This window comes from Canis aureus, chromosome 8 (genome assembly GCF_053574225.1).
Source record: "Canis aureus isolate CA01 chromosome 8, VMU_Caureus_v.1.0, whole genome shotgun sequence".
NCBI lineage: Eukaryota > Metazoa > Chordata > Mammalia > Carnivora > Canidae > Canis > Canis aureus.
In genome coordinates this window covers 5,471,084-5,493,596 of record NC_135618.1, presented here as the reverse complement: position 1 = coordinate 5,493,596, position 22,513 = coordinate 5,471,084, and the positions used below count along the sequence as shown (strand labels likewise).

Sequence of the window (22,513 nt, the reverse complement as noted above, 5' to 3'; positions counted from 1 at the left end):
GGTGGTGGTGGCAGAAGGGGCAGAGAGAGAGAGAGAGAGAGAGAGAGATTGAGAGAGAGAGAATATTAAGCAGGTTTCACACCCAGTTCAGAGCCCCACATGGGGCTGGATCTCTTGATCCTGGGATTATGACCTGAGCCAAAACCAAGAGTCAGATACTTAACCAACTGAGCCACCTATGTGCCTCTAGAAAGATTGTCAATTAAGGAAAATGTGCAGAAAAAGAAATGTAGCTTCAGTGCCCTTCTTTCACTGTCATCCTCTTCTGCACAGAGGCAGCTTGGTTTCCTGGTGAGAAGCTCTAGCAAGGGGACCAGATGGCCAGGTCTTAAATCCTGGCTAACGTGTTGACTAACTATGTAATCTAGGGATAAAAACAATATTCATTTACCGATTTCTTGTGAGACTTAAATGAGTTGAACATGGAAAGCATTAGAAAGAGCATGTGTCTGGTTTATAGATGAAACCAACTCAATATAGAGAAAGGACTTCATCCAGTAATATAATGCTCTGATCACTCTGAATGTTTTTCATGATTATCAATTTGCCATGAAAAAAGAAAAGAAAGAAAAGAAGAGGAGGAAGAGGAAGAGAAGAAGAAGGGCAGCAGCAGTCTAAAGACACACATCATCCTTAGTCGTAATACAATATTATGGGAACAAAAATATCATACCTTGTAGACTGCCAGGTGCAAGGCTGTAAATCCATTTCTTGTCAGTCGAGATGGGCGAAGTCCTTTTAACATAAGGGTTCTAACATGTGACTTGTTGCCTGAAAGAGAAAAGTGAAAGAAGGCTGAATGGTTGTGGGGGTAGACCAAGTCTTTGAAATCTTTCTTTGACTTAATGATAAACTCACACTGATGTATGAAAATGTCAGCCCCGTGGCACTGGCTGGTTCAGGTGGTTGAGTGGTTGGGTTCAACATCTGACTCTTGATTTTGGCTCAGGTCATGTTCTCAGGGTTCTGGGATCGCCTGCCTTGGGCTCTCTGCTCAGGGTGGAGTCTGTATGTCCCTCTCCTGACCACCCCCCCTCAATTTGCTCATGTTCGTGCTCTCTCTCTCAAATAAATAAAATATTTAAAAATATCAGACTGCTAGTCTGCAGGCCATTTCTAAAGTTTTCTATTAACTGATAGCCTTCCTTATTCGTGAACATTTCTATTTCACTTACAGAACTTTGTATCAATGCTGCATTATTTTAATGCACTTGTGTTGCATTTTTTCTGTAGTATTCTCATCATCAGTTGATTTTAAAATATAAAAACAGTCATTTTAATAAGCTGTTAGTAAAGAGAGGAGGCAAGGTGGAGGAAGTGCAGGGATCCTCAATTCACCAGGTCCCACAGACGTACCTAGATTGCTTTCAGAACACCCTGAACACCCAAGACTTCGATCTGAGATGTAAAGAGAGAAGGACTGGAAGGCTACAGAGAGAAAAGTGATCGCTCCTGTGGAGGTAGGGAGAAGAACAAAGATGGGGGAGGAGAGCCCCAGCAAGTGGGGCAACCAGGAAACCGTGGGGAGGTGAGCCATGCAGCCTTGGAAGAATAAATATTGTGAAATGTCTATGCTATAATTTCTATGCTATAAGGGCAATTTACACATTCAATGCAATCCCTATGAAAATACCATGGACTTTCTTCAGAGAGTTGGAACAAATCATCTTAAGATTTGTGTGGAATCAGAAAAGACCCCAAATAGCTAGAGGAGTGTTGAAAAAAGAAAACCAATGCCGGGGACATCACAATGCCTGACTTCAAGCTGTATTACAAAGCTGTGATCATCAAGACAGTGTTGTACTAGCACAAACACAGACACATAGATCAATGGAACAGAAGAGAGAACCCAGAAATGGACCCTCAACTCAATGGCCAATGCATCTTTGACAAATAAGGAAAGGATATCCACTGGAAACAGGGTAGTCTCTTTGATAAGTGGTGCTGGGAAAATTGGACAGCCACGTGCAGAAGAATGAAACTAGACCAATCTCTTACACCAGACACAAAGATAAACTCAAAATGGTTGAAAGATCTAAACATGAGACAAGAATCCATCAAAATCCTAGAGAAGAACACAGGCAACACCCTTTTTGAACTTGGCCACAGCAACTTCTTGCAAGATACATCTATGAAGGCAAGGGAAACAAAAGCAAAAATGAACTATTGGTACTTCATTAAGATAAAAACTTCTTCACAGTGAAGGAAACAACAAAACTAAAAGACAACCTACAGAGTGGGAGAAGATACTTGCAAATGACATATCAGATAAAGGGCTAGTTTCCAAGATCTATAAAGAACTTATCAAACTCAACATCTAAGAAACAAACAATCCAGTCATGAAATGAGGAGACATGAACAGAAATTTCTCCAAAGAAAACATAGACATGGCCAACAAGCACATGAGAAAATGCTCCACATCACTTGCCATCAGGGAAATACAAATCAAAATCACAATGAGATACCACCTCATATCAGTGAGAATGGGGAAAATTAACGAGACAGGAAACAACAAATGTTGGGGAGGATGTGGAGAAAGGAGAACCTCTTGCACTGTTGGTGGGAATGTGAACTGGTACAGCCACTCTGGAGAACAGTGTGCAGGTTCCTCAGGAAGTTAAACATAGAGATACCCTATGACCCCGCAATTGCACTACTGGGTATTTCTCCCAAAGGTATTGATGTAGTGAAACGCCAGGATATCTGCACCCCAGTGTTCATAGCAGCAATGTCTACAATAGCCAAACTGTGGAAGGAGCCATGATGTCCTTCCACAGATGACTGGATAACAAAGATGTGGTCTATATATGCACTGGAATATTACTCAGAATCAGAAAGGACGAATACCTACCATTTGCTTCAACATGGACGGAACTGGAGGGTATGATGCTGAGTGAAGTAAGTCAATCAGAGAAGGACAATCATCATATGGTTTCACTCATACGGGGAATATAAGAAATAGTCAAAGGGATTATAAGGGAAAGGAGGGAAACTGAGTGGGAAAAATTAGAGAGGGAGATAAACCATGAGAGACTCCTAACTCTGGGAAACAAGCAAAGGATTGTGGAAAGGGAGGTGAGTTGGAGGATGGGGTGACTGGGTGACGGGCACTGGGGAGCACTTGATGGGATAAGCACTGAGTATTATATGTTAGCAAATTGAATTTAAATTAAAAAAAGTAAAAAAAAAAGCTATTAGTGAAAAAGCTTAGATAGAAATCTAGTTGTACAGGATGTCTCAGAACATTATTAGCAATAGAGCTTATTTAGATTAAAGAAATCTGGAAGAAATGACTAAGGTTGAGAAAGCATGTTTAAATTTGGGAGGAAGACCTGTTAAGCCGAGCCTGCTTAGTTTGGGAGGAATGGTTAAGAAATATGATTAGAGTCAGTATTTCTGCATTAGGGTTTTCTTTAAAAACCTGAGTTCAATGAATAGTAGTTGGTATTAACAAAGTTAATATTAATCATTTGTTATTTAATAAATTGACATATGCCCGTACTTGGGATTCATTAAGGAACAAAATAAAACAGAATGTGAGCCAAATCAAACTCTAACTCTTCCTTTTGATCAATCTTCACTTTGAGATTTTCATCTTTGGCATTTATCTTACCTTACACATATTTTACTACAGATTGTAAAGCAATTGCAATGTGTTATTTTAGGGAATGCTTTAAGTGCTTCTGAATTTAACCTAATCTCTGACTGGCATGGCCAATACTGAAAAATGATTTTTTTTTTCCCAAGCAAATTAAGTGACGTGGTTCAGCGTAGGAACACAATGCAACCTAAAATCAGAGCTAAATCAATTGGAACATCTGCCTGGTAGTTACTGCTTCAACTGAAGGTTTTCAGGGTTTTAGGGATAAAGCAAAAAAGAAAATTGAGCATGAATAGAATTGTCCTTTGGACTATTCAGCAACTAAAATAATTGATCACATAGACATATAACTAGTTTATAAAGTATTGAGTTTCAAGCACTCACCTCCACATATGCAACATAGATGAAGTAGAGACAGCCCATTTTCTGTGCGGTAATTTAAGTTGACTTTACTGAAGGCATCATCAGAGCTGAAAAAAATTTTTTCATATGATCAAAAATTTCACCTTTTAGTTTATTAATTTTCACTTCAAAAACTATAAAAGGGAATCATGTTATTATAAATTCAGAAATATATCTTTTCTAGGGTTTTGATGTACCTAGAAAAAGAATTTTGAAAATGTATCCATATGAAGAATAATTTAAGTCCAGAGAAAGTAATTTGAAAGTTTGAGAGACCAAGTTTAAATTAACGACTGTTGTGCAGTTTTGTGTTCTACGTATAATTCAAACTTTCCAAGGCAACTTTATGAATTAAAAAACTTATGTATAATAGAAACAGAAAACAGACATTTGAAAGTAAACTCATTCACATTCAGAATTTCACCGCACATTTATGGAGAAATTCAAGAAATCTCTCCAAAAAAGGAAAAAAAACAAAACAAAACAAAAAAAAAAAAAAACGTAGAATTTGATGAGATATTGAAGAGAGGAATATAATCCCGATGTTTTACAAATTCTGCCTGAAGCAAAGTTTCCTTGTACTCTGACAGGGTCAGATTTCACAGATAAAGAAGGTCTAAACTCTGATCAGGTACTATGATACAATCCCTGGAGGGGAGGAGTGTTAGTGATTCAATTAATAAAATCCTTGACTTTGTCTGAACAAAGACCATTGCCCCAGGAGGGCCCCAGAGAGCCACAGGTAGCCCTGGAAAAGGAATGTCAAGCTGAAATTCCTGACCTCTTGAAGTCCTTCGTACTCCCAGGGCATTTTTCAGTAGAAATGAGATCATATCCTTGGCCTCCCAGGTCAATTTCATGCTGCTTCCTGCCTATTTAAATCTCCAGCAGCTTTAGTGAGATATCATAGTCTTTGGGAGTGAGCCTTCCATATCATTTGTAAAGTACTTACACTTGAAAGGTACTAAAATTCAGGACATTATCATCATGGCACCCAGTTAAGCACTTCAAAAGCTATTGGAATATTTAAAATACAAAAGAAAAGGTGCTATTGCCAGGGCGCTACTAAAACGAGAAAACCTCTAAATCTAGGGACATTGAAGGATCTCAATGAAAAGCTTTCAGTAGCAAGGGCAAGCCCAGTGGTTTGTTTTCAGAGAACATTCTAGAACTTCCCCATCCTCATAACCTTCTTGCTTTGCCTCTTCAACTTTTCAGCGGCAAAGTCCACAGACATGCTTATTCGTATTGAGAAACATACCTCAACTTGCTTTGGAATGCTATATGTAGAAGTACAATAACTCAGTCATCTTTACACATGTTAATATAAGAGAGCAAGGAGACAAGGATTTTGGGAAAAATAGGTAAGAGTTTAATTCACTCCTTTCTGTACTTTCCCCTAGTTCAATGAAATATGTAAAAAAAAAGAATTCTGATGAAAATACTACTGTTTTAAACGTCTATTGAAAATGAACCTAATTGTAAATGGTATACCTATTTTATGGTATGTGCATTAACTTCACAAAATAACATGGTTCTTGGAAATGTGTGGCCTTGGCCTGAGCCAGGCTTCTAAACCCTTAAAGCCAATTGTATTACAGATGTCTTGGAGAAATTAAACTTAATAGGTAGTACTAAACAAAGTGCACTCAGCATCTCAGACTTACAAGTGCATTCACGGAGGTCTTCTCTGTGGTTATGATTTCAAATAGTACAGGTTTTCTGAAGAGCTGAACTCTGCTTTTAAAGCTCGGCAGATGGGATTTTTCTCTTAAGGTTTGTAGGAAATCAGTGTCCATAAATAAAAAATATTAAAAAAAAGGAAAGAAAATTGTGACTAGCACTTGAAAATGTTGATTGACAATGATTTGGAAACTGTGAGCTGCATTGCCTTTTCTTTCTTGGTCCTTCCATTACCCAGCAGCGAAACACACAATAAGATCAAAAGACAGAAAACAAAGTATTGCATGGGGAAGGAAAGGGAAGTTTCTGTTAAATGTAAAGAAATATGTAACCTTCAGCCTAAAAGAAGAGGGAAGGAAGTACCTTTTGAGCTAACTATAATGAACTCAATGGCAAACGCTGAAAGAGGAGGCTTGGGAGCTTCTCTGTAGCAATAAACCCTTGAGAAAATTAGTTTTTCAATGTGTATCTCTAATATTATATAGCAATACCTGCCATCTTTTGATGTTTTAAAAGTGGAATCATTTCAGCAGTGTAGGTAATCCTTAACAGCTATTTGCACCAGGATTGAAATCCTATCCTGCTTCTACCTTTTAAGTAGTCTTTTTTTCCCCCTCCTCTCCAATTTGGACAAGTTGTTAAACCTCTTCAAGCTGTAATTTCTTCAGTTATAAAATGATTAAAATAATACGTAGAGATTATATTGTTGTGAAGAATACACGAGTTTGGGGCTTCCTGTAGTACCTAGAACATATGTTACCAATAAATGGCTATTTTATTATTATCATATTATTAACAAGGTCACTGAATGTACAACTTCCCCTGCACAGTCTAAATCTTGGGAGAGTTTTAGCACAGTTTTCAAACTAAGTTTGACCTTCTTCAATCTCTCACATTTGACAACCTGTAAAATTTCCTTATTTTGACAATTCTATAGATATAAGTATTTAATGCTCATGGTGACTCTCATTCGGGCTCCTAGAAAATGTCTGACCTTGTCTTCATACGCTCTTAAAAATGATTACCAAGTTGGCTGCTGTGACACCTAGCACCTCTCAGTGATTCAGGACAACTACTAGAATCACAATTTTGTAATATAAGTCCAGGGCATCATGTCAATGGTAAGGTTATTTTCAACACTGGAGATACTAAAACAACAAAAGAGGAAGAAAACAGGAGATCTTGAAAATCCAAACGGGAACAAAAAGATTACACTGAAAAGTTTTATGAGAAGACATATTCAGTTGCTTTCTTATTCCATGATCTAACGCTGATGATGTGTTCAAACAGTCTGGCACCACATCTACTAAACACCAACTGTATGTTCCACCTCTGTTCTTAATAATCATGTTCTCAACATCTACTTCCTATGAACTACTCACTATTCCTGGATCCTTTAAGTGCATCAGTGCTGGGAAAATGCATGCTAGATAGAATTCTGCAACTGATCTCAGCATTAGTCCTGGTCCTGGTCTCTAATGCCCCAATTAGCTCTGCAAAGAGAGTAAACGCTGAATAAACAGAAAATACAAGGTGCTAAAATGTATTGCTTTATCTAAAATAAGAACAATCCTAAATGAATACCTATTGTTTACTAAAGTAAAATTGAAAGCATGAATTATATTAGTGACTTTCTGTTCAATAATCAATTCTTAGCTCACTGAATCTTAAACTAGACTTGACCATCCATACGTAACTCAGTATAGAGTCCTAAAGAGCTCCTTCCTCAAAACTAAACTATTGCCTGTTGTTTTTGTTCTTCTCTTGAATTATATCCTCCTTGAACTCATGCAACTTCTATTAATGCCAACAAAATGAATCACCTGAAAATAGGCTCCCACAATATTTGGCAGTCAAGTGCAATTTTAATAGTACAATTTTTATCTTAACTTTAATAACTGGAATGTAATTTTTTTAATGAGAGTTACTCTGGGGCTATATTTGAATCCTAATTCTCACTTCCCATTAACTTCTAGTCAAATGTTTCTGTTTTGAAACATGTAATTAAAATATTCAAGGTTTTAATGCAATCATTCCTAGGAGAGATATTTCATATTCTCTTCTTTTGCCTCTTCTAAAGGAACTGTGTATGTCAAATTCGCTGTCAATTGAACATCACTTATGTATTCTAATACCCTAAGCTCAATTTATTTTTTAATTTTCCCTTACATTTTTCATCACCTGCCATGCCATACTGTAACTTAACATATCCTAATGAGTTCATAGTGCTTGCTAGGGTATGGATGAAGTTCCTAATTAAAATGAAGTCACTATTATGAATATATTTCTAACAGTAAATTCTGTCCTTAATCATTAAAAATGGTAGTTCTGTACCCAAAGGTTACTTTCTTTCTTGTAGCATAATGAACTCTTTTCTTAGCCTTTACCTTTTATTCAGGAAAGTATGCAGTTTTGTGATCCAATTAAACTTCTTTCTCATGACCTCACCCTTTCAAGAAAGTATCTGACATGACCACAATTGGAAACTAATTAAAATGTAACATTTGAACATTTGGCCAAAAATAACATACTACTGTCCAAAATATTCTGAAAGGTGGATGCATTTTATAGATTAATTCTTGTGCTGAAATTTAGGGAAAGACCAAGAAAGTTGCAAGAAGAAAAGGATTTGTTATAGATTGTCTACTTTTCCAAACTGATAATTTAGGTTTTAAATGGCTGATTGTAAATTTGTTTTTGTTTGTTTGTTTTTGTTTGTTTTATTGAACTTCAAATTAGTTAACATATAGTGTATTATTAATTTCAGGAGTACAATTTTGTGATTCATCAGTTGCATAAAACACCCCATTTTCATTACATCAAGTGCCCTCCTGAATGCCCATCACCCAATTACTCCATCCCCCTTCCTATATCCCCACTAGCAATCCTCAGTTTGTTCTCTATAGTTAAGAGTTTCTTATTGTTTGTCTTCCTCTCTGTTTTTATCTTAGTTTATTTACCTTCTCTTCCCCTATGTTCATCTGTTTTGTTTCTTAAATTCCTCAAATGAGTGAAGTCATTTGGCATTTGTCTCTCTCTGACTGACTTATTTCACTTAGATAATACCTTCTGGTTCCATCCATATCATTGCAAATGGCAATTTTTCATTCTTTTTTTTTGGCTGAGCAACATTCCATATATATTCCATATATATTCCATATTCCATACATATTCCATATATATTCCATGAAAAAAATATATATATATATATTCATCAGTGGATGGACATCTGGGCATCTGGGCTTTTTCCACATTTTGGCTATTATGGATAGTGTTGCTATCCATGCATCCATCGGGGTGCATGTGCCCCTTTGAATCACTATTTTTGTATCCTTTGGGTAAATACCTAGTAGTGCAATTGCTGTGTCATAGGGTAACTCTATTTTTAACTTTTTGAGGAAACTTCATACTGTTTTCCAGAGTAGCTGGCCCAGTTTGCATTCCCACCAACAGTGGAAGAGGGTTTCCCTTTCTCTGCATCCTTGCCAACATCCTTTTTTTCCCACGTTAATTTTAGCCATTCTGACATGTGTGAGGTGGTATCCTATAGTGGTTTTGATTTTTGTATTTTCTAATGGTAAGTGATGTTGAGCATTTTTTCATGTGTCTGTTAGGCATTTGTATGTCTTCTTTGGAAAAATGTCTGTTCGTGTCTTCTGCCAATTTCCTGACTAGATTTTTTACTTTTTGGGTGTGGAGTTTGAAAGTTCTTTATAGATTTTAGATACTAGTCTTCTATCCAATATGTCATTTGCAAATGTCTTCCCCCATTCCGTAGGTTGCCTTTTAGTTTTGTTGATTGTTTCCTTTGCTGTGCAGAAGCTTTTTTATCTTGATGAAGTCCCAATAGTTCATTTTTGCTTTTGTTTCCCTTGCCTTCACAGATGTGTCTAGAAGAACTTCTTGTGGCCGAGGTCAAAGAGGTTGCTGCCCGTGTTCTCCTCTAGGATTTTGATGGATTCTTGCCTTACCTTTAAGTCTTTTCGTCCATTTTGAATTTATCTTTGTGCATAGTGTAAGAGGTTGGTCCAGTTTCATTCTTCTGCATGTGGCTCTCCAGTTTTCTGAAACACCACTTACTGAAGAGACTGTCCTTTTTCCAGTAGATATTCTTTCCTGCCTTGTCAAAGATGAGTTGACCATAGAGTTGAAGGTCCATTTCTGGGTTCTCTCTTCTGTTCTATTGATCACTATGCCTGTTTTTGTGCCAGTACCATGCTGTCTTGATGATTATAACTGTGTCATACATCTGAAGTCCAGAATTGTGATGCTTACAGCTTTGATTATCCTTTTCAACATTACTTTGGTTATTTGGAGTCTTTTCTGGTTCCATATAAATTTTAGAAATGTTTGTTCTAGCTCTGTGAAAAATGCTGGTGTTATTTTGATAGGGATTGAACTAAATATGTAGATTGCTTTGGGTAGTATAGACATTTTAAGAATGTTAGTTTTTCCAATCCATGAGAATGGAATGTTTTGCCATGTTTTCATGGAAAGTTCTCAGAGAACTGATCTTTTACCTCCTTGATCATGTTTATTCTCAGATATCTTATGGTTTTTTGTGCAATTGTAAATGAGACCGATTCTTTGATTTCCCTTTCCGCTGCTTCATTGTTGGTGTATAGCAATGCAACAGACTTCTGTGTGTTGATTTCATATCCTATAACTTTGCTGAATGCCTGTAGCAGTTCTAGTAGTTTTTGGTGGAGTCTTTCAGGTTTTCCACATAGAGTATCATGTTGCCTGTAAAGAGTGAAAGTTTGACTTCTTTGCTAATTTGAATACCTTTTATTTATTTTTTGTTGTCTTATGGCTGAGGTAAGGACTTCCAGTCCTATGTTGAACAACGGTGGAATGGACATACCTGTTGTTTTCCTGACTTTAGGGGAAATGCTCTCAGTTCTTTCCCATTAAGGATGGTATAAGCAGTTGGTCTTTCATTTATGGCCTTTATGATGTTGAGGTATGTTCCCTCTATCCTTATTTTCTTGGTTTTTTTTTTTTTTATCAAGAAAGGATGTGGTATTTTTGTCAATGCTTTTTCTGCATCTATGAGATCATATGGTTCTTATCCTTTATTTTACTAATGTACCTTTTCACATTGATTGATTTATGGATGTTGAACCACTCTCACAGCCCAGGAAAAAATTCCACTTGGTCATGATGAATAATCCTTTTAGTGTACTATTGGGTCTAATTAGCAGTATCTTGTTGAGAAGTTTTGCATCTATGTTCATCAGGGATATTGTTCTATAATTCTTGTTAGTAGAGTCTTTTTCTGATTTTGGAATCAAGGTAATGTCGACCTCATAGAATGAATTTGGAAGTTTTATTTCCATTTCTATTCTGTGGAACAGTTTCAGAAGAATAGGTATTAATTCTTCTTTAAATGTCTAGAATTCCTCTGGGAAGGCATCTGGCCCTGGACTCTTGTTTTTTGGGAGATGTTTTATTATCTATTCTATTTCTTTGGTGGTTGTGGGTCTGGTCAGATTTTCTATTTCTTCCTGTTTCTGTTTTGGTAGTATATGTGTTTCTAGGAATTTATCCATTTCTTCCAGATTGCCTAATTTGTTTGCATATAGTTTTCTCTTATAATTATTTGTATTTCTTCAGTGTTGATTGTGATTTCTTCTCTTTCATTAATGATTTTAATTATTTGGTTCCTTTCTCTTTTCTTTTGGTAAGCCTGGGTAGGGATTGTCAATCTTGTTAATTCTTTCAATGAACCAGTTCCTAGATTCGTTGATCTGTTCTACTGTTTATGTGATTTCTGTATCATTGATTTCTGCCCTAATCTTTATTATTTCCTTTCTCCTGATGGATTTAGTCTTCATTTGTTCTTTTTTCAGCTCCTTTATTTGTACAGTTAGATTTTGTATTTGAGAATTTTCTTGATTCTTGAGGAAGGCCTGTTACTGCTATGTACTTCCTTCTTAGCACTGCCTTTTCTGCAACCCAAAGATTTCAAACTGATGCTTTTATTTTCATTTGCTTCCATGTATTTTTAAACTTCTTTAATTTCCTGGTTGACCCATTCATTCCTTAGTAAGACATTCTTTAACCTCCATGTATTCGTGGTCCTTCTAAATTTCTTATGGTTGACTTTGTTCCATAGCATTGTAGTCTGAAAATATGCATGGAATGATCTCAATCTTTTTGTACTGGTTGAGTCCTGATTTGTGACCCAGGATGTGATCAATCCTGGGAAATGTTCCATGTTCACTAATTTGACTAGCTTCATTTTCTTTAGGTATAAAATGGCAAGTGCAATGAATGCCTACCCCAGAGGTTGTTAGCATAAACAATGATGATTAGTTTTTACTAACATTTTTTGTGTGTGTTTACCATGTGCCAATCACTGTTCTAAAGCACTTTATGCATATACAGTTAGGATTGTATAAGCTAATGTGTATTAAAGTACCTAGTAGTCTGCTTAGTATATGGTAGACACTAAGTTGTTAGTCTTCCTTTCAAGTGCTATATAAATAAATATTACAAATAAACACAAATATAAATAAAGCTAAATAAGACAAAGAAGCTGCCTTTAGTGAACACATATACTAGTGGTTAAACAGACCTGTAAATGGATAAAGATAACACCACGTAGTAAGAGCTATTATATTGATAAACAAAAATTAGGGAAAGCACAAAGGAGGAAATACAGACAATGGCATTCCAATGTAGCACTTCTGGTTCTCCTTCTTCCACTTTCTTTTTTCTTCATCTCTTCCTATCTTTCATCTGTTTCAACACATATCCAAAATTATGAGTGAATGCAACTTTATTGTAGAAGATGAGAGAATACTCCATTTCCATCCTCCTTCTTTACCTATCAAGCTTTCATCCCAAAGCTGCTATAAATTAGCCTAGGAAACATAATGGTTTAGTTTTTCTCATCATTTTAAAATTTATTACTATCTTGCTGTATACTATATTTGGGTGAAGCCTATACTGGGAGATAATCTGTGTGAGCCAACAGAAGCCTATGTGCACATGGTGTGAAAATATCCTTTAATGAATGGAATTAGAATCTACCTTGAATCCCATAAAGAAATTTATTGGCAAGTAAAAACAAAAACTCCAAATATCTGCTAAATCCATGCTTATACCAGTGATCCTCCACCTGTGACTCTGGTGTCAAATGCTTCTTTTTGGACATCTTATATCATTTTCCTCTTGTCTACATGTTTAGAGAAAGCCTGGTGTCATGAGGCATAACACAGTTGTTTATCACGGAAGTATTCCTTGCATTATATTAGGCATGGGTAAAGATGAGAGAGAAAAAGATTCTAACATTTATTTAACATCCAAAATGTTCTAGATTCTCAAATGTGATCTCATACAACATTATGTTTAATATTCTCAAATGCCTTAAAATTTTGATGAGTCAACGAGTAAGACAATTTATATTCTCAGCACCCCATTCTTTTCTTTCCTTGTCATCCATCATTTTATTCTAGAGAAAAGAAAAACCCTCAGACCTTTGCCCTGGGCATGACTGACTTTCTTTCCCAATGATGCTATCTGTCTTGATGGAATGAGACAGAGTACTCTATTTATGTTTGTTTGTTTGCTTACCTCCTTGAATCTCTGTAGGCCATACTAGTTGCCTGCTTTCTGTTCTCATATTCCTCATCCCTTCACAAATATCACCTGAGGCAGAGTTTTCAGTGCAACTTGAATATCTTTTCAGAAATAGTTTTTAAACTTTAACAGAAGTATCATTTTAGCATGCAAAAGTATTACCTGAGGAGCTTGTTATAAATTCAGGTTCTGGAAGTCATCTCCAGAGATTCTGATTCATTTGATATGGGCTGGAATCATGGAATCTAAAATTTTAGCAAGCACTGCTGGTTACTCTCTTGTGGAAGGTTCCTAGCCCTTGGAGAAACATGAGTCTAGGCTAGCGGTAATCCTCTCCTCAGCTTCATTATTATCGCTTTTGGCTAATGGGACATTTCTGTCACTTCCTTAACAGCTTCAATGCCAGGCTATCAGTCTTCTTCCCCATAAAATGCCCTACTACTATTCTTAGGGAATTTGACATCCATTTTGATGAGCCTTCTAGTACTGTAGCCAAAACCCTTTTGATCACAATCTTTAAAAGATATATTTCAGATTTTGGCATCATCCTGAATTGTTCTAACATTTTACATTTTTACTTTTGAAAACATCCTGTTCATATTAAAACATTTAATCCTAGCTTTCTTGCTTCCTAATTTTTAATAAACTATTTGTTACTTCCAGTAGGTAACAGTCTTCAGTCTTTCTAACTGCCCTTATTTATCCAATCACGATAATAGAAACTTTCAATTATTCCATGCCTACTGTGTGTTAGGCCCTCTATTTAGCATTTAATTGACATCATTTTGCAAATATCCCATGAGGTTGTTATTATTAATTTCATTTTACAGATGCAAATAAGGCTTGGAGAGATTAAATAATATATCCAAGGATACATAGTTTGTAAATAAAAGAAACTGGGTTTAAAACTATGCTTGGGGATCCCTGGGTGGCGCAGCGGTTTGGCGCCTGCCTTTGTCCCAGGGCGCGATCCTGGAGACCCGGGATCGAATCCCACGTCGGGCTCCCAGTGCATGGAGCCTGCTTCTCCCTCTGCCTGTGTCTCTGCCTCTCTCTCTCTCTCTGTGAGACTATCATAAATAAATAAAAAAAATTAAAAAAAATGTTAAAAAAAATAAAACTATGCTTGTATCACTATAAACCGTTATACTGACTGGTATTACTTTCTTACTCAACTTAGATAAAATGATCAAGACATTAGTTTTTCTTGGCTCCTCCAGACTTTCCATGGTACTCATCCATTCTTGCCTATATATCTTTACTTAAGTATGCCTTTTATGTGGAATGCTTCTTAAAATTGCTGAATAAATCAAGCCCTCCAAATCTTTTTTTTTTTAAACTATTTTATTTTTCTTTCCATTTCTCACATGTAGACTGTCCTCTGTGAGATATTTATATATGTCTTTCCCCTAAACTGGATTATGAACTTCTGGAACAGGAACAGTGTGTAGGAAGTGTAGGAAGACTTCTCTCTATGGAGTCAGGCTGACCTTGACATAAATCAGAGTTCCAGCACTTACTGATCATATGATCTTGATAAGATACAACGTCTTTAATCCTTAATTTATCATCCGTCAGGATTCATATTTACCAGACAGAGTCATGGTGAAAATTACCCAATGTCTTATATATGATGAGTCTGGAATAACAACTTGAATATAGTTGGCACAATACATTCTGAACTATAGTCTCCCTGACACTATTTCTTGCTTCTCATCCCAATATTAATTAGTAAAAAAAGAGGTCAGATTTCTTCAGATAGTGGAAATGTAGGAAAAGTCAGCTATAGCAAGACCTATAAAAACAATGGTCTGTTGTTGAGGGAGTATGAGAAAAAACTTACATCTCAATCCCATTGTTAAGCTTAATCCTTAAAAGGGATATGTCTATTTAAATTAGCCTTGACATGCTTGCACAGTATGTCTTAAATTAAAAGAATTAATAAATGAAGTTTTGAATTCATGAAGTTGAAGAAAATCTCTTCAGTTTAACCACATTTTATTCAGCATATTTATCTGAGTCAATAAGAGCTAGAGAACTTATGATTAAGTTCTACATTTTTATCTCTTTTACAGCAAAATAAATATGTATGTATAAATCTATTATACCAGTGCCAGTCAAATCTCTACTGGAGTTTGAGATGTTTTTCCCGTAACTGGTCATGGTCAAGTACTTGCCAAAGTCAGCCCGGGGTATCTCATCACTAGTATCAATGCTGATTTATCATTTTGGGCCAAATTAACACAGGGAATTAACTATTTCCCAAATTATAAATTAATCACTTGAAAAAGCCTTAGTAACCCACTGACAATTTCATGTAAACTGTATTATACATGAATAACTTTAATTGCCAGTTATATGAACTTTGCATATTTACTGTAGCTGAAATTTCTCATGGAAAATATGCCATTTGGCCACTGCTTCACATTTGTTTTCCAAGTAAAATAGAGGGAGTTCTTTGTCATGACTACATTAGATAAATAACTCAGGTAAAAGTCAACATAGCTAAGTGGCCTACATGGAACTTCTCCTTGGCCAGGCAGCTAACTTAAGCCGACCCTCTAAAATGCAACTAGTTTCTCAATGCCAGATTCCATTTCACCAGAACACTGCTTGTGTATATAAGGGTCCTGCCCCTCTTTTCTGAACATTTTGTGTCTTCCAAGGTTGTGACACTATGCTAGATTATTTTTCTCTTGATATCATGAACAAAACCCACAGAAAGCTTGAAGCCAGTATTACACATTGTTATATGATTGTTCAGGGGCAGAATGATAGTCAGTTCCATTAATGGGCAGCCTTTAAATGTGGAGAGACCAGAAGGTTTGTTAAAATTGGACTTACCCTAGTAGTTCAAAAAGAACAACATGGCCAATATTCTATCACCATTTGGGAAGAGAAGCCTTGCTTTTTGTTGCTGGCGTGGCTTACAAGAAAGACCTAATTCCAGGGAAGATTATTCAGACCAGCAACAGCTTGTATTCAAAAGTCAGCCCTTATTTGATTCTCTTTTTTTTTTTTTCTTTTTTTAAACTTTAGCAATGGGAGCATGCAAATCATTTTTTAAGGAGATAAAATATTTGCATTTTATGGGCTATATGAATGGTCAAGAAGGGGTAACCTTATATTTTAGGACTTAACATGCCTAGCGATATCTGAGATTATATGGGTTGCATTTTTAAATATAGATGTATTTAAAAACAGGATAATTAATAAAGATATTTATACCAAAAAAATAATAACTCTGAGAACTTTACCTAAATATGTGCCTTAGTTCTGTAAGTTCTTTTTCTTCGATCTGCAGGTCATCTTCTAATCTTTCTATTATAATAACATAAGATTCACTGACTTTCTTCTTCCATTCATCTAGTAAAGAAAAACAAATGGGACAGAGTCATAGCTGTGTTTTACAAATATAGACACAGATCATAACATACAAGTAATTAAAACTCAGTCTCTTATTCTAAATTCTACAATATTTAAATTACTGATTGTGAGCTTAAAATGCAGATGCTTATAACTAAAATGCAATCATATTGAACTGTAGTAATTAAGAACCCATTTGATATTGAATAATATATTTACACAGAATATTTTTTACTTATTTCATTTGATTTTATTGCATTTTAATTATAGCAATCTCTAGATTCTAGACAAAAGTTTTTAGGTTTCAAATACTGGATATTTAAGATATAATTCTAAAATTTCTATATTCATCAGTATTCCTAGGAACATTACACCTAACAACTAATATGCTTTTGTAAGAAATTTTCTATTTTTTCTAAAAATCCTTCAGAGAAAAATAATTTAAGTTCAGATAATCTTCTCAACAGTCATATCCTCCATGTAAAAATTAACAGAGAGTCCAATGAAATGTTAATTATCTGTAACTACTATTCAACCATGCTACATTTAAGGATATAAGAATAATTACCAGTACAAGTTTGGGTTGGTCTAGATTTATAATTTCCCATTTGTGAGAAGTTTCTTCTTTTTCCGAGTGCAGTTCCTCAGGTTACAAGATTCCAAGTTCAAGTGCAATGACAGTCCAGTTGAAAATACTTTGATAGTCTAGCTAAAAATAAGCCAACTGTCAAATGGAATGTCATGCAACAATGACGAAGAACAAAATGGTTTGTGCTTTCAAGGGTGAAACCATAAAGGGAACTAATCAGTTTGTTTAAAACAGTTGTATCCAAAATAAATAGTAAATGTTTCAATAGGATTATTTTCCTTTATCAATTGATTTTCTCTATCCACATATACCTCCATGTGCCATTTTTTTAATAGGTAAATCTGGAAAATTGTTTAGTTACATCTGAGGTTCACAAACAGCTATTAAAAACTCTAAAGCTTCTTTCTAATTATTTTTCCCTGAGTTAAAGTAATGCCAGTTGGAAAAGAGTGACTGATTAGAATTCATCTCTCTATATAAATAATGGGAACCCACATTCTATGACGTGCTGTAATAGAAATAAACATAGGTTTTGTCTATATTGGACATATGAAACTATAAAAAGAAATTCTCAACATAGGGATCCCTGGGTGGCGCAGCGGTTTGGCGCCTGCCTTTGGCCCAGGGTGCGATCCTGGAGACCCAGGATCGAGTCCCACGTCGGGCTCCTGGTGCATGGAGCCTGCTTCTCCCTCTGCCTGTGTCTCTGCCTCTCTCTCTCTCTATCTGTGTGTGACTATCATAAATAAATAAAAATTTAAAAAAAATTTAAAAAAAAAAAAAAGAAATTCTCAACATAGACCATGATTAAATTTTACCATGTGTTGATTATGTTGACCATAAGAACCATAGATAAAAATCTAAGACACTGAGTTTTATAAACAGCAATTCATAAAATAATGCAAGAACAAGACTATGAATAAATGAGATTGAATGCTTCCTGTGTGATAGATACTAGTCAGAGTGCTTTATGTACATTTTGTCATTGATACCTCATATCTTGCAGGATTCTGCAGGGTATACATTATTCCCATATTATGTATAAGAAAATCTAGATTTGCTAGTAGGTGGAGGAGTCTGGAATCAATTCTGTGTCTATATGTTTCTGAAGGTCAAACTAGATATTACTATTGTTAAGTCTCCCATAATTCCTCTTTCATTCACCTTCCATTTACTTCATGGGAGATATTTCTCTTGGCTTGTGCATATTTCTATTTATATAAATAAACTCAAGATAGGATGTAGAATAATTGGAGAACATAGAAAGAAAGAGTGTCTGCTTTTTAACTATGTATTTCTTTTTTGTACCTAGAAGGTACAGATTTCAATCTTGAAATTCACCTTCCAGAGGATATCGTTTTAACATAATAGGTATGAATTTCACATTTATTATAGTTGAATGTTCAACCAATTTTGTCTTTTTGAAGTAAATGCTAAGGCAGATTTAGGACTCCCCACACCATTTTCTCAGCAAAGGTAATCTCAGCTGCAGAGGGAGGATTTCCATACTGATCAGATATAGCTAGAGAAGTAGATAAACTGACTTCCTGGACATCTCTGTCCTCCCCTAGATTAAACTCTTCTTATCTCTCCTCATCAGTATATGCTATGTAGCTTTTGTTGTCTGCCATTCTGTGGGTGTCTCTGGTTACTTGGTTCATGCATTTTGCATTTTCCTTGTTTGAAGGCCAGACAACACCAGCTGCACCTGCTTTCTCTTAGCACTTATAAGACCCCCCAACTCCTTCCCCCCACAAAAAAGAGGATAGCAGCATAAAAATTCAGGAAATCGTGATCTCAGTTGCTAAAATATTAAATGTTATTGAACTGGACTTTGGTTAATATTATCATATCAATTTTTTGGTTCATCAATGGTAATGAAATACCACAATAACTTAAGATGCTAATAATAGGGGAAATGGGGGAGGTAAAGAGTCTATGAGAACTCTCTATACTTTCTTTTCAATTTTTCTGTCAATCTAAAACTTTTAACAGGAAAGTCTATTAATTTTTAAAAATTAAGGAAAAATATAAAATAAATAAGACCAAACATAGTAATTCCTTAACAAGACCATTTGAACTTTCAAGGAATATTTATAACATAGGGAAAAGCCCTCTCTAAGGAATATATAACTCATAGTAAGTATTTTTTTTCTTTCATTTTTTTTTCATTCAAAATGTCAGGGTAGATTTAGTAAATACCTTAGTTCTTCTACTGTTCCTTTTTTGATCAACCTTCAAGTTCTACTGAATTGCCTAAGTCTAATGTTAATGACTCCAACTTTTCAAGTGATTTATTAGACCACTTCAGCACATACATAGATATGTTCTAATACTCTTTCAATAAGCCTGTTTACATTCTTTCTGAATTCCTTTATTTGGGGTTTATATTATTTATTTATCCCAATCTACACTTGTGCATCTGCTATTTATATTTCATACTAGTCTCTTCATAAATATTTAAAAGGATGCTTTCAAGATGAAAAATACAAAAATTGACCTTGACACTTCTACCTTTATGATTCCAACAGATAAATTATAAAGAACATGTATCCCATGAAATCAAACTGATGCACTTGGAGCAATTCTTATAAAATTTAGGAATCTGAGTTAATTTACACCTAAAACCTAAATTGTTTTCAGTGTATATGAGTTCTTATTAATATGTTCCAAAGTTTTAGGGAAGTTTAGATTTTTGATGTGTTACATCTGGTTGACAAGCAATTAAGAGAATTATTGCTTTAAACATAATAACCCCAAATTACTAATCGGTATATATTTAGGTTTTTTCCTTGTGTTTAATAAACATTAAATTCCCCTTATTAAAACAAAAATTTCTCAAAGAAAATTTGTGTATTGTCTAAGATGAATAAACTATTCATCTAATATTTTTTTTTAAGATTTTATTTATTTATTCAAGAGGGACACACAGAAAGAGAGAGAGAGGCAGAGACACAGGCAGAGGGAGAAGCAGGCTCCATGCAGGGAGCCCGACATAGGACTAGATCCCGGGTCTCCAGGATCACACCCTGGGCTGCAGGTGGCGCTAAACCACTGAGCCACCGGGGCTGCCCCATCTAAAATTATTTGATTAATTTCACTTTAAGCACAAATTTCTGCATTTAAAGAAGAATAACTTGTAAGATTCTTAGTTATCAAACAAATTTCCCTTCTTTTCCACTAGAATATATGAAGTATGTTAGATGGAGCTATAAATTACCATTATGAACCTGAACAAACATTGCTGAGGTAATATTTAGATTAATCCTCAAAAATGAATAGGCCTTGAGCATATATAATAAAGTAAAGGTAAAAAAAAAATTACACAGTAATTTAAACAGGTGTTCTCAGTATCTCAAACTGTGAGAATATATTAAAGAAAGAAAAAAAGTATATTGCTATTTTTGTTTCCAATATACTACAATTGAAAATGAAAATATCTTAATTTTTCCTTTGCCTTCCTTTGTTACTGGGTAAGCATGAAGTAAAGTTTATTAAAGAATCTAAATTAAACAATGATGAGTCACATCTCTGTCATTGGCTAAAACTTTCTTTTCCAAATTGATAGAGCTTCTTTCAACTGTCAATCCAGCTCTTTATTGGTGGATTGAACCATTTATTCATTCGATAAGCATGTACTATAACTAACCACTCCAAAGAGTTCATGGGGGCCAAGGAGAGATAAGTAAACAGACAATTGCGATAAAATATTTATACTATGATAGAGATACAAATGATTGGTAATGAGAAGGTACATATAATAAAGCCTAGATTCCACTTCGAAAAAAATATTATTGAGGCATTAAAACCATCAGAATAGTTTAAACTTCATGACTCAGGCCACTTCTCTCCTTTTATCCTTCTTTCTCCCTTCCTGAGTCAGATGTCCTGATAAGGAAATAACACTATGTTATAATTACAGTTCAATTAATAGGTAATTATTATCTTTAGGCATAACTTTTCTATGCCTGAGATTTGTTATTTAAAAGTCAAACAAATAGTCTATGGCCATACCACTCTGAATGCACCTGATCTTTTTTAAAAATCAAAGAAAACAAAGTGGAGGAGGAAAACAAATATAGTTCTATTTACATTGAGTTAAATTTCTTTTCACTTACCAATTATCTACTGTGGCTATTCCTCAAAATGAAAAGAAAACTAATGAGATGTAGGTTGGACAAACTACTTAAAGGTTCAAAAAGTGAATCTATATAACATGTGGTTGTCAGAGAGCCTGCTGAGTGATTCCATATGACCATTTCTTTGCTTTGTCCCTCTAAGCAGAAACAATCATAGTAAGTAGTCTGTCCAAGCATAGGTAATCATTATTTCTTATTACATCTTTAATGTTCATAGTGGAAGAATGGTGATAATAGTTATACTGCCATATACTTTCATACTATCCTCCTATAGTCCTATATCATATCAGTGCCAGAAATGGCATCAGTCCTTGGCACATACTCAGAAAGAAGTTCATGATCCCTCTTCTGTTCACATAGCCCAGGTCAGCATCCCACCAGTCAGAACTGACACTGACTCAACATTTTCTATCCATTTTATACTATAGCTGTAGAACTAGGCTGGCTCCCCTAACAGCTGAAATTTCATATACATATAATCTTGAATGTCCCGAAGAGAAATTAAAAAGGAGTGCTATGATTAAAAAGGAGTGCGATGAAACTGCTGGGGGTACAAAAAGATCAATGTTTACTTACAGCTCCCTTAATGGATCAGTACGTTTGGTTGGGTGAATCAACAGAAAGTCACAGTTTATAGGACCACACAGCTTTCTGATTTCTTGTTGTAGGGACTGTTGTCTCAGAATATAATAATTATGAGACTTGTTATAGCAAGCAATGTTTGAATATATCCCAATGCCAGTATACTTTTGATAATAAACACAAGTTTCCAATTTTATATAGTCAACATATATCCTAATAGATTTGTATCTTACTTTACTGGTATCCACATAACATAACCTTCCCACTCAATATTCAAGTTTAATAATCTAAGCATATAGGGATGCCTGGGTGGCTCAGCAGTTGAGCATCTGTCTGCCTTTGGCTCAGAGCGTGATCCCAGAGTCCACACACATCAGGCTTTTTGTATGGAGCCTGCTTCTCCCTCTGCCTACGTCTCTGCCTCTCTGTATGTGTGTGGGTGTGTGTGTTTCTTATGAATTATTAAATAACATCTTAAAAAATAACCTAAGTATATATATGTGTGTATATATTTAAGAAATGTGTAAAGAATGTTTTCAATTAGAATTTGTGAACAAGTCACAT

At 35.1% G+C, this 22,513-nt stretch overlaps 1 protein-coding gene across 10 annotated transcripts in view; it reads right to left on the bottom strand.

Moving 5' to 3' along the window:
- Positions 1–17,409, bottom strand: part of TNNI3K (TNNI3 interacting kinase) — a 284,328-nt gene extending 266,919 nt beyond the window's left edge. For 2 of the 10 annotated variants that reach the window (XM_077905050.1, XM_077905048.1), the window contains exons 1-4: positions 17,208–17,406; positions 16,531–16,639; positions 3,986–4,071; positions 674–771 (exon numbers count right to left, since the gene is read on the bottom strand). In XM_077905050.1, coding sequence (XP_077761176.1) covers positions 674–771; positions 3,986–4,071; positions 16,531–16,639; positions 17,208–17,247 — 333 coding nt within the window. In that variant the 5' untranslated portion in view covers positions 17,248–17,406. Of the gene's footprint in view, positions 1–673; positions 772–3,985; positions 4,072–5,670; positions 5,815–16,530; positions 16,640–17,207 lie in introns of those variants that run through there. The other 8 variants (XM_077905044.1, XM_077905045.1, XR_013384127.1 and 5 more) reach the window with 7 other exon arrangements.
- Between the last annotated feature and the right edge of the window lie 5,104 nt (positions 17,410–22,513).